Source organism: Oncorhynchus gorbuscha, linkage group LG09 (assembly GCF_021184085.1).
Source record: "Oncorhynchus gorbuscha isolate QuinsamMale2020 ecotype Even-year linkage group LG09, OgorEven_v1.0, whole genome shotgun sequence".
NCBI lineage: Eukaryota > Metazoa > Chordata > Actinopteri > Salmoniformes > Salmonidae > Oncorhynchus > Oncorhynchus gorbuscha.
Genome location: NC_060181.1, coordinates 59,639,190 through 59,652,654, shown reverse-complemented (window position 1 = coordinate 59,652,654; position 13,465 = coordinate 59,639,190). Strand labels below are relative to the sequence as shown.

The 13,465-nt window shown below is 41.6% G+C and overlaps 1 protein-coding gene across 1 annotated transcript in view; it reads right to left on the bottom strand.

Moving 5' to 3' along the window:
- Positions 1–633: 633 nt before the first annotated feature.
- Positions 634–13,465, bottom strand: part of LOC124043845 (ceramide synthase 6-like) — a 34,227-nt gene continuing 21,395 nt past the window's right edge. Inside the window, exons 7-11 of the mRNA XM_046362898.1 lie at positions 6,260–6,388; positions 5,793–5,899; positions 3,698–3,854; positions 3,146–3,169; positions 634–2,932 (exon numbers count right to left, since the gene is read on the bottom strand). Of these exons, the coding sequence (XP_046218854.1) occupies positions 2,765–2,932; positions 3,146–3,169; positions 3,698–3,854; positions 5,793–5,899; positions 6,260–6,388 (585 nt within the window). The 3' untranslated portion in view covers positions 634–2,764. The remainder of the gene's footprint in view (positions 2,933–3,145; positions 3,170–3,697; positions 3,855–5,792; positions 5,900–6,259; positions 6,389–13,465) is intronic.

Here is a 13,465-nt window from a genome sequence, read left to right as displayed (position 1 = left end):
TTAACACCTTGGTGTTCCTAATGTTCAGTACACTCAGTATATAGCCAGTGCACAAAGGAAAATTCCATTGGAAGATTCAACCATTTATGTCCTCACCCATCCACTGTCACTTTGTGCACATGAAAATGAATGTCAATAATTACTTAATTCATGAAAACCCTTTTCCCATCAACAACAGGGATGATCGATACTGCATTAGACCTACACAATACACATTCTATTCAATCTATGTGTCCTTGGATGAGTCATATGCCAATACAAGTAAAAAGAGAAATTACATGGGCTCCTGGAGAGCTATTATTTTTCTCTGAAACAAACGCTACTTGAAGTTGAATATGCAATACATCTAGTTATATTTCAATGAGAATGGATTAGCGAGATGAATGTCCTGAAAGCATTGTTGAATGAATATCAATTACAAGAATTCATAGTCATAATTATGCAATCACATTAATTATTTACTTAGCCTTGAGAGGGAATCAGTTTTGGAACAAAAAAAATAACAATCCTTCATAGTCAACTTGTCATGCCACATTCTAATTCTGTAATCTACCAATATTACTCCGTTGCTTCTCACAAGAACAAGTATGTACAGCAACTGCTAGTTTCAATTAATCAGATCGACAAATATACTTTCTTACTTGCAATCTTTAATATTGTCAAGGGTTATAAATGCATCATTGCTTAATAATACCTTCCTCTGTCTTCCAAGAGGGCCACGAACAATTAATGAAATACTTACCAGAAATGTAGAATACTTATCAAAATGTAATTGGAAATACAGCATGGCCCTATTTTTACACACACATACATAATGCTGTTAGTGATATCTCTTACAGCTTATGGATGGATAATGTGTGTTTGTATTTCCCATAATAATGCATTGTTGTAAGACCACATTACTATTAATTTGTGAGCAAAACAAATGCAATCAGTTTTAGCAAGTGAAGGGGGGCCCCATCACTGAAAACAAATCCATTTGTTTAGCATTTTTGCCAATGACAAGACTCATGCTGTAATGTGTGTACCCGTTGATGGAATAGTGAAATGATATGCATTACGGAATGGTTCACAATTAGCCAATCTTAACACTGACAAAGTCATTGAGACATGTTGACAATAATTTGCAAATTTACATTACCAGTCAAAAGTTTGGACACATCTCATTACAGGGGTTTTAAAATATATTTTGACTATTTTCTACATTGTAGAATAATAGTGAAGACATCAAAACTATTATAACACATGGAATCATTCTTGAGATTCTTCAAAGTAGCTACTCTGCCTTTGCACACTCTTGGCTTTCTCTCAACCAGCTTCATGATGTAGTCACCTGGAATGCAATTCAATTAACATATGTGCCTTGTTAAAGGTTAATTTGTGGAAATTCTTTCCTTAATGTGTTTGAGCCAATCAGTTGTGTTTTAACAACGTAGGGATGGTATACAGAAGAGAGCCCTATTTGGAAAAAGATGAAGTCCATATTATACCAAGAACTGCTCAAATAAGCAAAGAGAAACAACAATCCATCATTACTTTAAGGTCAGTCAATGCAGAAGATTTCGGGAACTTTGACTTACCAGCCTGCTGCACAGAGTTCAAGTAACAGAAATTTCAACATCAACTGTTCAGAGGAGACTGCATGAATCAGGCCTTCATGGTCGAAATTGCTGCAAAGAAACCACTAAAGCACACCAATGAGAAGAGACTTGCTTGGGCCAAGAAACACGAGCAATGGACATTAGACCGGTGGAAATCTGTCCTTTGGTCTGATGAGGCCAAATTTGAAATGATTGGTTCTAGCCGCCGTGTCTTCGTGAGACGCAGAGTAGTTGAACGGATGATTTCAGCATGTCTGGCTCCCACCGTGAAGCATGGAGGTGGTGTGATGGTGCTTTGCTGGTGACACTGTCAGTGATTTATTTAGAATTCAAGGGACACTTCACCAGCATGGCTACCACCTGGTCTGCGCTTAGTGGGACTATCATTTGTTTTTCAACAGGACAATGACCCAACACACCTCCAGGCTATGTAAGGGCTATTTTACAAAGGAGCGTGATGGAGTGCTGCATCAGACTACCTTTCCTCCACAAATCACCCGACAACCCAATTGAGATGGTTTGGGATGAGTTGCACCGCAGAGTGAAGGAAAAGCAGCCAACAAATGCTCAGCATATGTGGGAACTCCTTCAAGACAGTTGGAAATGCGTTCCAGGTGAAGCTGGTTGAGAGTGCCAACAGTGTGCAAAGCTGTCATCAAGGCAAAGGGTGGCTACTTTGAAGAATCTAAAATATATTTAATGTGTCATTTCATAGTTTGTCTTCACTGCTATTCTACATTGTAAATAAATTAGTAAAAATTAAGAAAAATCCTGGAATGAGTAGGTGTCCAAACTTTTGACTGGTACTGTATATCTATCCAAAATAAATAACATGGACACATAACATAATTAACTACCCCCAGTATGCCAGTCAGACTACGTTTAGACAGCATGCTTTCGCCATAATAGTGGAATGCGTTCATTCGTTGGCTAAACAGAGAGACTGGGCTGTACCGACAGGAGTGCTTTGATATTTCATTGAATGCAGTTTGATGCAAATATAGAGAAAGATAATAAAATGGAGGGGAAACATGGAAATAATCAAACTGAAAACTAAGAACTTCCAGTACCAGACAGGCAATGTTGTTCATGTCGCACACATGTATCTATGAATGGTGTCTGCAGCTTTGCTCCAGTGCTTATAAAATGTCTCATAGCAGTGGTCAGTGTTCATCTAGACATGGGGCCCCTGCTGACAGGTACCCATTGGTCCCGTGGACTTTATTGGTCCCGTTGGTGGTGCTGTTGTGGTGCTTCTGAACAGGAATGGAAGGAGGACCGTTGTCCTCGTCTGAGCTGGACTCAATGTCACTGCGGTCGTCTTTCGATACCTGTGGAGAGGTGCAGATGCTGTCAGAACATCTCATATACCATCTGATGTCATGACAGAGGAAGTAAAAGCAGTTGGCCATCGCTATTGGTTCTCATTTTACAAATAAGATCATGTAAAAAGAAAAAAGGAATGTCATGTGATTGTGACTTGATAGTGAGATGACGTGACAATACACAAAGAAGTTTGTTCCCCTTCTGTTCCAACTACTTACATGTAAAGGATTCCACTTCCCTGCCTTGAAGGTTGAAAGGTTAGCGTGAGGGATAGAAAAAGTAAAATCAATGAAGGTTATTGACAACAAAACAGGCCCTTTAGTGAAATAGCTTCTATAGTACAGTACATGTACAGTGAGCTTGACTGCTAAGATTACCCAACGCTTTGCATTTACAATTACAAAAAGTAACATGGTAGTGCTAAATTCTAACTACATACATAATGAGAATGACTTTCTTACATAAAGACGGTCCTCTTGATTGTACTCTATGAAAATATGACAATGTATGCCTAATGGGCACCCTATTCCCTATGGGCCCTGGTCAAAAGTAGTGCACTACATATGATGCCATTTAGGACCCTGAAATGCAAACTGGGGGAGAATCTCAATAACGTTTCCTTGACTACTCACATTCTCTTCTCAACTCAGGAGAAGAGGAGAAGCTCAGAGAGGGACCTCTGACATTCTCAACCAATGAGTTTTGAGAACCTGGCGAGAAGACGCGAGGAGTCAAGAAATTGTAATTGAGACTCTCCCTTTGTCTCTCACCTTTCCTCTGGAAATGGCTCGACAGGCTATCTTCACTATGAGGTAGGACCAGAAGGAGTGCAGGAACTGCAGCAGGATCAGCAGTAGGTTGAACACCCACCAGGAGGGGTACGGCCCCACGATCTCCCAGCTCTCAAACAAGGTAGTGTTTAAAATCCTACGTGAAAGAGAGAAATAATTAGTCAACTCATTTGATAAGTAAACCACACTACACACACATTCAGAGCAGCTCATAATGACAGGATGTAGTAATGAGACTACCACTGTCTCTATTGGGAATTGGGTAACAGACTGGAAATGCTTATTGGTTTTAATACGGGTCGCTCTCTGAAATTAACAAAAACCTGTCAACTAAAGTACACGCCAGAAAACCCAGTCTGAGGCAGCTGTCACCAAATAAGCTACTTGTTATTGTCTTAGAATTATAGGTGGACAGAAGACAGTAAATGTTCCTGGTGCTCTAAGGTAGAGTGGAGGAATACAGATGGCCAGGTGGTTGAGAGAGAGCCTCTTATGTTGTCCCTGAGGGTAACGTCCAGAGCCTTCAGCCCCTAGCTAAGGGTTTCCCAAACTTGGTCCTCTGGACCCAAAGGGGTGCACGTCTTTTTTTTTTTTGCCTTAGCATTACACAGCTGATTCAAATAATTAATTAGCTGTGTAGTGTTAGGGCAAAAACCAAAACGTGAGGTCTCCTAAAACACTTGGGGTCCTGAGGACCGAGTTTGCCCTAGCTTGCTCTCCATCGTCCACGACAGACAGGCAGAGACAGACCCTCTTAACAGTCAAGGATAATTTTCACCCAGGAGACAGACAAATAACTTTATCCCTTCTCCCCCCTATAGGGTGCGGAAAAGCTCATGCAGCACTTAACTGTATGAAGTCAATCTGTTATAATGTACACACTACTCAAACCACTTTAAAGAACATATTAAATCCTTCATTCACTTCTCTGATGAATGGCTTGATAGCTATTTCAGTGAAGGTGGAGATATAGTTGGATAATTGTACATGATATGAACCCTGCTGATACTGAAGCCATGGTAAAACTTGTACAGTCACACTACCCTTCTGGTTGCTGTGGTGCGCTCTGCCTGCACTGTGATATACTGTATAACTCACGACGGCATACTAACAAGAGGAAATCACTGAATGAGACTTTTCTAAAGGATTTACATGTCTTTAGAGACAGTGCACTGTACTCTGGAGGTTCATGCTGTAATATCTTTCGAATAAAGAGTCGTTTGTCATTTTGATCTAGTAATTAACCGCGCTGTCCTAGAGTGTGGGCTCAAAATTGGGGTGACGTCTCAGACAGTAAATCACGTCACTTTTTCTCCTCGTACAGTGACGGTAGTGCTGAGAGTGTGCTTAGGACATGACACAGTAAGATGGTGCGTGCATATTCCTCTACTATGACTAATTTTCTACTGCTTCTCTCTCTCATATCAAAAAAGGTAGGATGGCTCTCTGACACATCAAAAACATTCCGGTGCAATCCAAATTCGTCATCTAATTGGAAGTCCAATATGTAAAAAAGACAACATTCTGGCATTGATACCAACTGATACAGGCACTGTGATAACATACATAATTAGTTAATTGAGGTTTTCAAAGTGTAAATTGAATGTGCCATTTCAGATTCCAGTCTCAAATCGACCCTGGTTTACATAAATTCTCAAAATAATGGTCAGTCTTTCATTTTTATTTCCCCCTCTTTACTGGAGAAGATGCTTACGTCCATATTGTTGCTGTAGTATCCATAGTAACTATTACTAAGCAACAAAACTCACCAAGACCTGTATAAAATGAAAACCTTCCTGGAAAAATTGCAAAGCTCATTTGGAAAGTGTCAATATTCTGAGATCTACAGTACATTCATGTCTCCTGTATTCGGAGACTGATTATACACTGAAACAACCATTCTCCAATATACAGTATCATCCTGGTCTGTCTCAACTGGCAGCACACAAGTGCATCTAAAAAACACTCAACTCCATTGTTTCAATTGAGCTGTAGTCTTTCACAGAGAAGACATTGGTTGAATAGGGTGCCATTTGGGACGCATTCATTCTATGTAGAGACAAAGCCTCCTTACCAGACAGGATAGACACCCAGCCTGGAGCTGATGAAGACCATTGCAAACATGACAAACAGGAGGTTGCAAAGTCTCTGAAACTTGGCATAGTTGGCCATTTTGGCAGCCTGCAACAGATGACACAGACACGCAAAATGGTTACAAGAACAAAACGTGGATGTTGTATCTATCTTTTTCCTACACTGAAATTGGTTTCGGCAGTACATAATTGAAATCTACAGATGGCCGATGTTCCCTCTGATAGAATCACAAGCAAGCACAGTAGCTAAAACAACCTTTAAAAGAACACAAGACCCTCCCACATGTCCGTGGGGTGTGAAGAACACGTCGGGGCCACGTTCAGCAGGCAAACCTTGTGGAACATTGCAGAGAGAAATGTGATTTGTAGAAATAACAAAAATCCCCCCCCCCTACATGCCAGACACCTGAACATGCCTTGCTGAACGTGTCCCCGTGTCTCTACTCACCTCCACCAGGACGTCGGCGGAGTCGTGGAGACACATGACCAGCGTGCCCACTCTAGCCATGTTGTTGACGTAGGCGAAGGTGATGAGGGAGATTGTCGCCAGGTGGTGCAGGAACATTATCAGGAAGTCCTGCGGGGGGGGGGGGTGGCACAGGCGTCATAGTCATGTCACACAATGGTAGAGGGAGAAAGCATTCTCTACCATGTGACTAACATCAAGGAGACATGTACAGCATGTGGGTTTTATGAAAGCTTCGGCGTCATGCAGAGATCATGACCGCTGCTGTATTCTTTGTGCTCACAGTAGATAAGTGGACTCCTCTGAACCTTGTACACTTGCTGGCTGCGCACTATGCAGAACATCTATGGTGACAAGGTGCGGGTGACATTCTGACAAGGACATTGCCCCTTTGTAAACGTCACACTCCGTAAATGACAATTCAACTTCCCTCCTCATCTGCTTTTGCTTTGTACTGACAATTCTATTGTTTCTCTGAACGCAGGACTCAAGAGCAGCTGACGCCTTCCTTTCTCATCTACTTTGTTGGCTAGACAGTTATTCTTTTCACAAATGAATGAATATGAAAACTAAGTCTAGTAAAAATGTACTATATCAAATAAAAGAGGCGTGTCTACATGTACTACAGCTAAAGTGGTCTCTAGTCAGTCTAGAAGGTTAATATCCACTGATGAGTGAGGCTGTGGCTGAATAAGGATGACATGCCCTCCTGTGCCCCACAGGGTTGAAAAGGCTCAGTGCAGCAGAGCAGCCAGCTAAGAGCAGGAGGAGGAGCAGTGGTGCAAACACAGAATGGAAGCAGAGTGCAGGGAACATACTGGAATTGGCAGGGGGTGCAGAGGACCTCCTCAATGCGTAGCTTTGTGCAATGAAAAAATTGAAAGGAGAAACAAACAAAAACAGACATGCCAACAGTCAACACGGAGATGAGAGGTGAGGGCTTAAACACCACGGCATCATGGGACAGCTGTGAGTGATTGAGTGATTGAGTGAGTGTTAGGCGTTCAGTGGTGTGGGCAGAAAGAGAAGGAAGAGATGGGAGGCATGCAAATTGGCATTCTCTGAACTCAACTAGGGAGCTGGTTTAAAAGAAAATGCCATGGCCAAGGAGGGCCCTCCATAAACAATACCACTCCCCTATATTCTACCCCTTGTTCTTGACACCGCTTAACAGTGCTGAAGAAGATTGAAAAGAACAGAAGCAAAAAGAGCTATGCTGAGGCAATATTTACAGCTCAAACATGGAGATGCCCTGACCTGGAAAATCTCTCTGTCCATCCGACTATGGGATGTATTAGAAAGAGTGTATGCGTGTGAGTCTGTGTGTGTATCAAATGTGTGTCTGTCTGCAGATGAGCAGTTCTGCAGTGGTCTTTTCCATAGCGGCTGTGCGTGTACGTTCCATGGATTATTTATCTTTAGTCTAGGGATTAAGTGTGAGTGGGTCACAAAACTGGGCCTGATGTCATCACAGCTGTTTGTTTGACCCTCAGTTACTGTGTTTAAACATCATTCAGGATGAAGTGGAGTGAGAGGCTAGGTTACGAAAAATATATAAAACATGTGCTACTAACAAAATCACCTCAGATAAACCAGGTCTAAAACACACTCACAGATATCAAAACTAACTTGAAACCATTTGTCTCAATTCGTATTCAATATGAAATATTTCAAATGAATCTCTTTCATTCTTAAATAATAGTTTATCAGTGGGGACAAGGAATGACATGACACTGAAATAAAAATGTTTTTTTTTGGGAGAAATGTAATCTTCAGATTCTAGGAACTGAATAATGAAATGAGACTCAACCGAAAACAAATAAGAGGGGAAAACGGTTTACAATGTCTGCCAGAAAATTCCAGTAATCCATCTCCTCCTCTCAAGAGGCCTGTGATTTCACAGAGCAGAGATTAGACTAAAACACCACACCAAGGCAAAGACTAAAAAATAAAACAAAATCCTAGAACAGACAATAGCAGGCCTGAATGCAGACAAACAATAATTAAGGCTTTCTTGAGATTACCACTGCATAACAGAACTGACTTGCAGACTTGTTTACGTGTTGCTGTGTATTTTGTTGCCCACCTTACTTTGCTACCTGACAACTTTACGGTTTTTACTTTTTAATTACCGTTTATATTTTTGGTTTTCCCCTCAACTTTTTATTTTCATTCAACTGTTACACTCCGGACACTTTATCTGGACATGGTTGGTCAGGACCTCCAACAGCTGAATCTAATTAGTAATATTAACATGATGCCTTCTATTTGCAGTTGCTGTATTCATAATATACAGGAGAACGATCGATCGCCTTACAGCCAGGATAGCTGTGCTTCAAGCCCAGCTTCAGACACAATCATTAGGCAAGGGTAATTTCATTGTAGGAAAGGATGAAACAGCGTCTGTGCCACCAGTAAGTACAGATACAAACGTTAGTATAAATCCCCTCGCACGGTCCCCACAGCCGGACAACTTTCTCACAGTTTCTGGAGGGAAATGCTGTAGGAATGCACAACCGGTGTCGCTCATTCAGCCGACAGAAACTTTCAACCGGTTTTCCCCATTAAGCAGCGAGTCTGAGTCCGAGCCTTCTCTTGTCTCTACTCCTCCCGTTACGGGGTCTGAGACACCGAAGCTTCCCACCATTTGCTCTGACAAATTGAAAACTCTAGTCATTGGAGACTCCATTACCCGCAGTATTAGACTTAAAACAAATCATCCAAAATCCTATTAGGTGGTACATGTATAAGAAGACAGCATATAGTCATTACAAGCAGTGTAGTTAAGCCAAAAATAACACAGCACAGAGTACAGCACAGAGTAGCAGCAGATCGTTAACCCAGTTATGAAGCGGGACTAGACCATTTATCCAGTATCGGCTGCCATATTTGGTAAAACATTGGACTTCTATTGGAGGTATTGTATCGAATCTTTTCCATATGTATTACATTCCCTAAATCCCGTAACCACATTTCAAAGGTGGGTACAGTCTCCAGTTTCCAAAATTGCAATATGAGCCTTTTGGCTAATAGAGTACAAAGAGAGACAGCTTTCCCTTCGTGGTTATTCCCATCAACTGTACCAAACAGAGCGGTCAATGTGTCTGGGGCTAGAACTCTATCAAAGGCTCTAGATAAGTAATCAAAAATGAGAGCCCAGTAAACATGTAACTTAGGACATGTCCAGAATAAGTGGGTCAACGTCCCCTCATCCTGCTTGCACTTCTCACACAGTGGTGAGGTGTCCGGGAATATTTTATGCAGTTTTACTTTTGAGTAATGTAACCTGTGTATCGCCTTAAACTGTACAAGGTTGTCTGGCATTCACTGAACTGTGGTTTATATTCCTGAGAGCTCCTACCCAGTCCTCATCTGAGATTTCTGACCCAAGTTCTTGTTCCCAAGCCCTTTTAATGGTGTCTGTGGATACCTCTATGTGGGCCTGTAGCACATCATACAGTCTAGAGACCGACCCTTTTGAATGGGGTTTGACAAGGATCAAGCTATCTAATGTAGGACTATTTGGCTTCATGCCATACTGTGGAATATGTGTCCTTGTGAAATTCCTGATTTGGAGGTATCTGAAAAAATGTGTTATTGGCATGTTGAACTTTCCCTGTAATTGTTGAAATGAAGCTAACTGAACATCTATGTATAGATTACCAATTGTTGTGAGCCCCTTCTCCCTCCACTGTGAAAACACCACATCATCCAATGCGGGGTGGAAAGCATGATTCAGGCAAATCGGGCTGTCAATGTATACAGTGGGTATGTTAAGAAAATACCTAATATGTTTCCAGATCCTAAGTGTATGACAAATTACATTTACATTTAAGTCATTTAGAGTCATCCAGAGCGACTTACAAATTGGCATTCATTTGACATTCTTTACAATAGTGATGGGATTACTTTATCCTATCCTAGGTATTCCTTAAAAGGTGGGGTTTCAGGGAGGTGGTGACTCCGCTGTCCTGGCGTCGTGAGGGAGTTTGTTCCACCATTGGGGAGCCAGAGCAGCGAACAGTTTTGACTGGGTTAGAGAGTGGATTTCTTCACATATGATGGGCTATTAACAAGTGCAGGGAGTGAGGAAAAAGCTCAATCAAAAGCCATGCAGGCATATCCTTCTGTCTCGTCGCAGGTAAACTTTCCCTCCAGAAAGACACAATGTTCAGATTAGCAGCCCAATAATACAGTTTAAAGTGAGGAAGGCCAAAGCCCCCCTCTATTTTGTACTTACATAAATGCTTCTTTGTAATTCTGGCTGCCTTGTTATCCCATAAAATTAGAGTTACTATTGAATCCAGTTTCTTAAAATAGCTTTGTGGTATGAAATTGGGTAGACATTGGAAGAGGTAAAGAAACCTGGGTAGGACAACTATTTTAATAGCGTTTATACAACCAACCAAGGAGATAGATTTTTGGAAAACTCTGCCTATATTTTGTTTAAGCTGATATTTTCATGTCCCAATTCGCTTTCAATAGCTGATCAAGGTCTCGTCACTACAATGCCAAGGCTTGTGAACTTGTCCATCACTGTTCTAAACGGGGTAGATTGCAGAAATTGCATATCCACAGGCCGTGATATTGGCATCAACTCACTTTTTTGCCAGTTTATCTTGTAGCCAGAGAAGGAGCCAAATGTGTTTATCATGTTAAGTAAGGGTGGAATAGACGTTTTAGGCTTGGACAAAAGCAAAAGAACATCGTCTGCATATAGTGCTGTGTGTCCTTTATTTTAACAGAAGCTATATCGGCACATGCCCGAATGCGAGTAGCAAGGGGTTCCATGGCTATAGCGAAGAGAGCAGGCGAAATAGGGCACCCCTGTCGGCACCCCTTGAACAAGCGGAATGACTGCGACATTTCTTGATTGGTTACCACGGACGCCATTGGGTGTGCATAAATAATTCTTACCCAATTAATAAATTCCTTTCCGAACCCGAAGTGCTCCAGAACCGACATCATATACTTCCACTCAATCCGATCAAACGCCTTCTCTGCATCAAGCGCTATTACCACTGCCTCAACCTTGTGATCGTGATACATTACGTTGAAAAGGCGTCTCAAATTGTAGTATGTCGGCCCAGGATAAAACCTGTCTGGTCAGGGTGTATGATGTCGGAAATGTATGTTTTCAATCGGTTTGCCTATATCTTTGTCAACACCTTGTTTTCTATGGGGAGTAACGACACGGGGCGATAAGATGACATCTCCATGGAATCTATCTTTTTTCAAGATCAGTGCTATTGTAGCCTCACACAGTGTTTGCGGGAGTTTTGCATTTTCTTTGGATTGTTTAAACATTCGCAACCTAAGTGGAGATAGACTGGTGCAGAATTCTATAAGAAGTACTATTACATATCCATCGGGCCCAGGGGCCTTGCTGTTTGGAAATTGTGCTATCGCTGTGCTAATTTCCTCTAAAGTTATCCCTGCATCGAGTGCAGAAGCTGCCCCCTGTCTAGTTTAGGAAGTTGACATTCAGCGAGAAAGCGTTCCATAGTTTGTGGATCAGTAGCATCGCATTTTGATTGGTATAGCTGAGTAAAACTGCGCAAAGCATTTATTAATATCCTGCGGATCTGTTACTATTTTACCCTTCTTGTCTTTTATTTTGTGAATAGCTTCCTGTCATTATTGAAAGAGATCATGATACCTCACATCTCAAAATAGGGCTACTTAATGTTAGATCCCTTACTTCAAAGGCAATTATAGTCAATGAACTAATCACTGATCATAATATTGATGTGATTGGCCTGACTGAAATATGGCTTAAGCCTGATGAATTTACTGTGTTAAATGAGGCCTCACCACCTGGCTACACTAGTGACCATATCCACCGTGCATCCCGCAAAGGCGGAGGTGTTCCTAACATTTACGATAGCAAATTTCAATTTACAAAAAAAAAGAAGATGTTTGTCTTTTGAGCTTCTAGTCATGAAATCTATGCAGTCTACTCAATCACTTTTTATAGCTACTGTTTACAGGCCTCCTAGGCCATATACAGCGTTCCTCATTGAGTTCCCTGAATTCATATCGGACCTTGTAGTCATAGCAGATAATATTCTAATCTTTGATGACTTTAATATTCACATGGAAAAGTCCACAGACCCACTCCAAAAGGCTTTCAGGACCATCATCGACTCAGTAGGTTTTGTCCATCATGTTTCTGGACCCACTCACTGTCATACTCTGGACCTAGTTTTGTCCCATGGAATAAATGTTGTGGATCTTAATGTTTTTCCTCATAATCCTGGACTATCAGACCACCATTTTATTACGTTTGCAATTGCAACAAATAATCTGCTCAGACCCCCACCAAGGAACATCAAAAGTCGTGCTATAAATTCACAGACAACAAAGATTCCTTGATGTCCTTCCAGATTCCCTCTGTCTACCCAAGGATGCCAGAGGACAAAAATCAGTTAACCACCTAACTGAGGAACTCAATTTAACCTTGCGCAATACCCTAGATGCAGTTGCACCCCTAAAAACTAAAAACATTTCTCATCAGAAACTAGCTCTCTGGTACACAGAAAATACCCGAGCTCTGAAGCAAGCTTCCAGAATATTGGAACGGAAATGGCGCCACACCAAACTGGAAGTCTACCGACTAGCTTGGAAAGACAGTACCGTGCAGTATCGAAGAGCCCTTACTGCTGCTCTATCATCCTATTTTTCCAACTTAATTGAGGAAAATAAGAACAATCCAAAATTCCCTTTTGATACTGTCGCAAAGCTAACTAAAAAGCAGCATTCCCCAGGAGAGGATGGCTTTCACTTCAGCAGTGATAAATTCATGAGGAAAAGATCATGATTATTACATTTACATTACATTTAAGTCATTTAGCAGACGCTCTTATCCAGAGCGACTTACAAATTGGTGCATTCACCTTATGACATCCAGTGGAACAGCCACTTTACAATAGTGCATCTAAATATTTTAGGGGGGTGAGAAGGATTACTTTATCCTATCCTAGGTATTCCTTAAAGAGGTGGGGTTTCAGGTGTCTCCGGAAGGTGGTGATTGACTCCGCTGTCCTGGCGTCGTGAGGGAGTTTGTTCCACCATTGGGGAGCCAGAGCAGCGAACAGTTTTGACTGGGCTGAGCGGGAACTGTACTTCCTCAGTGGTAGGGAGGCGAGCAGGCCAGAGGTGGATGAACGCAGTGCCCTTGTTTGGGTG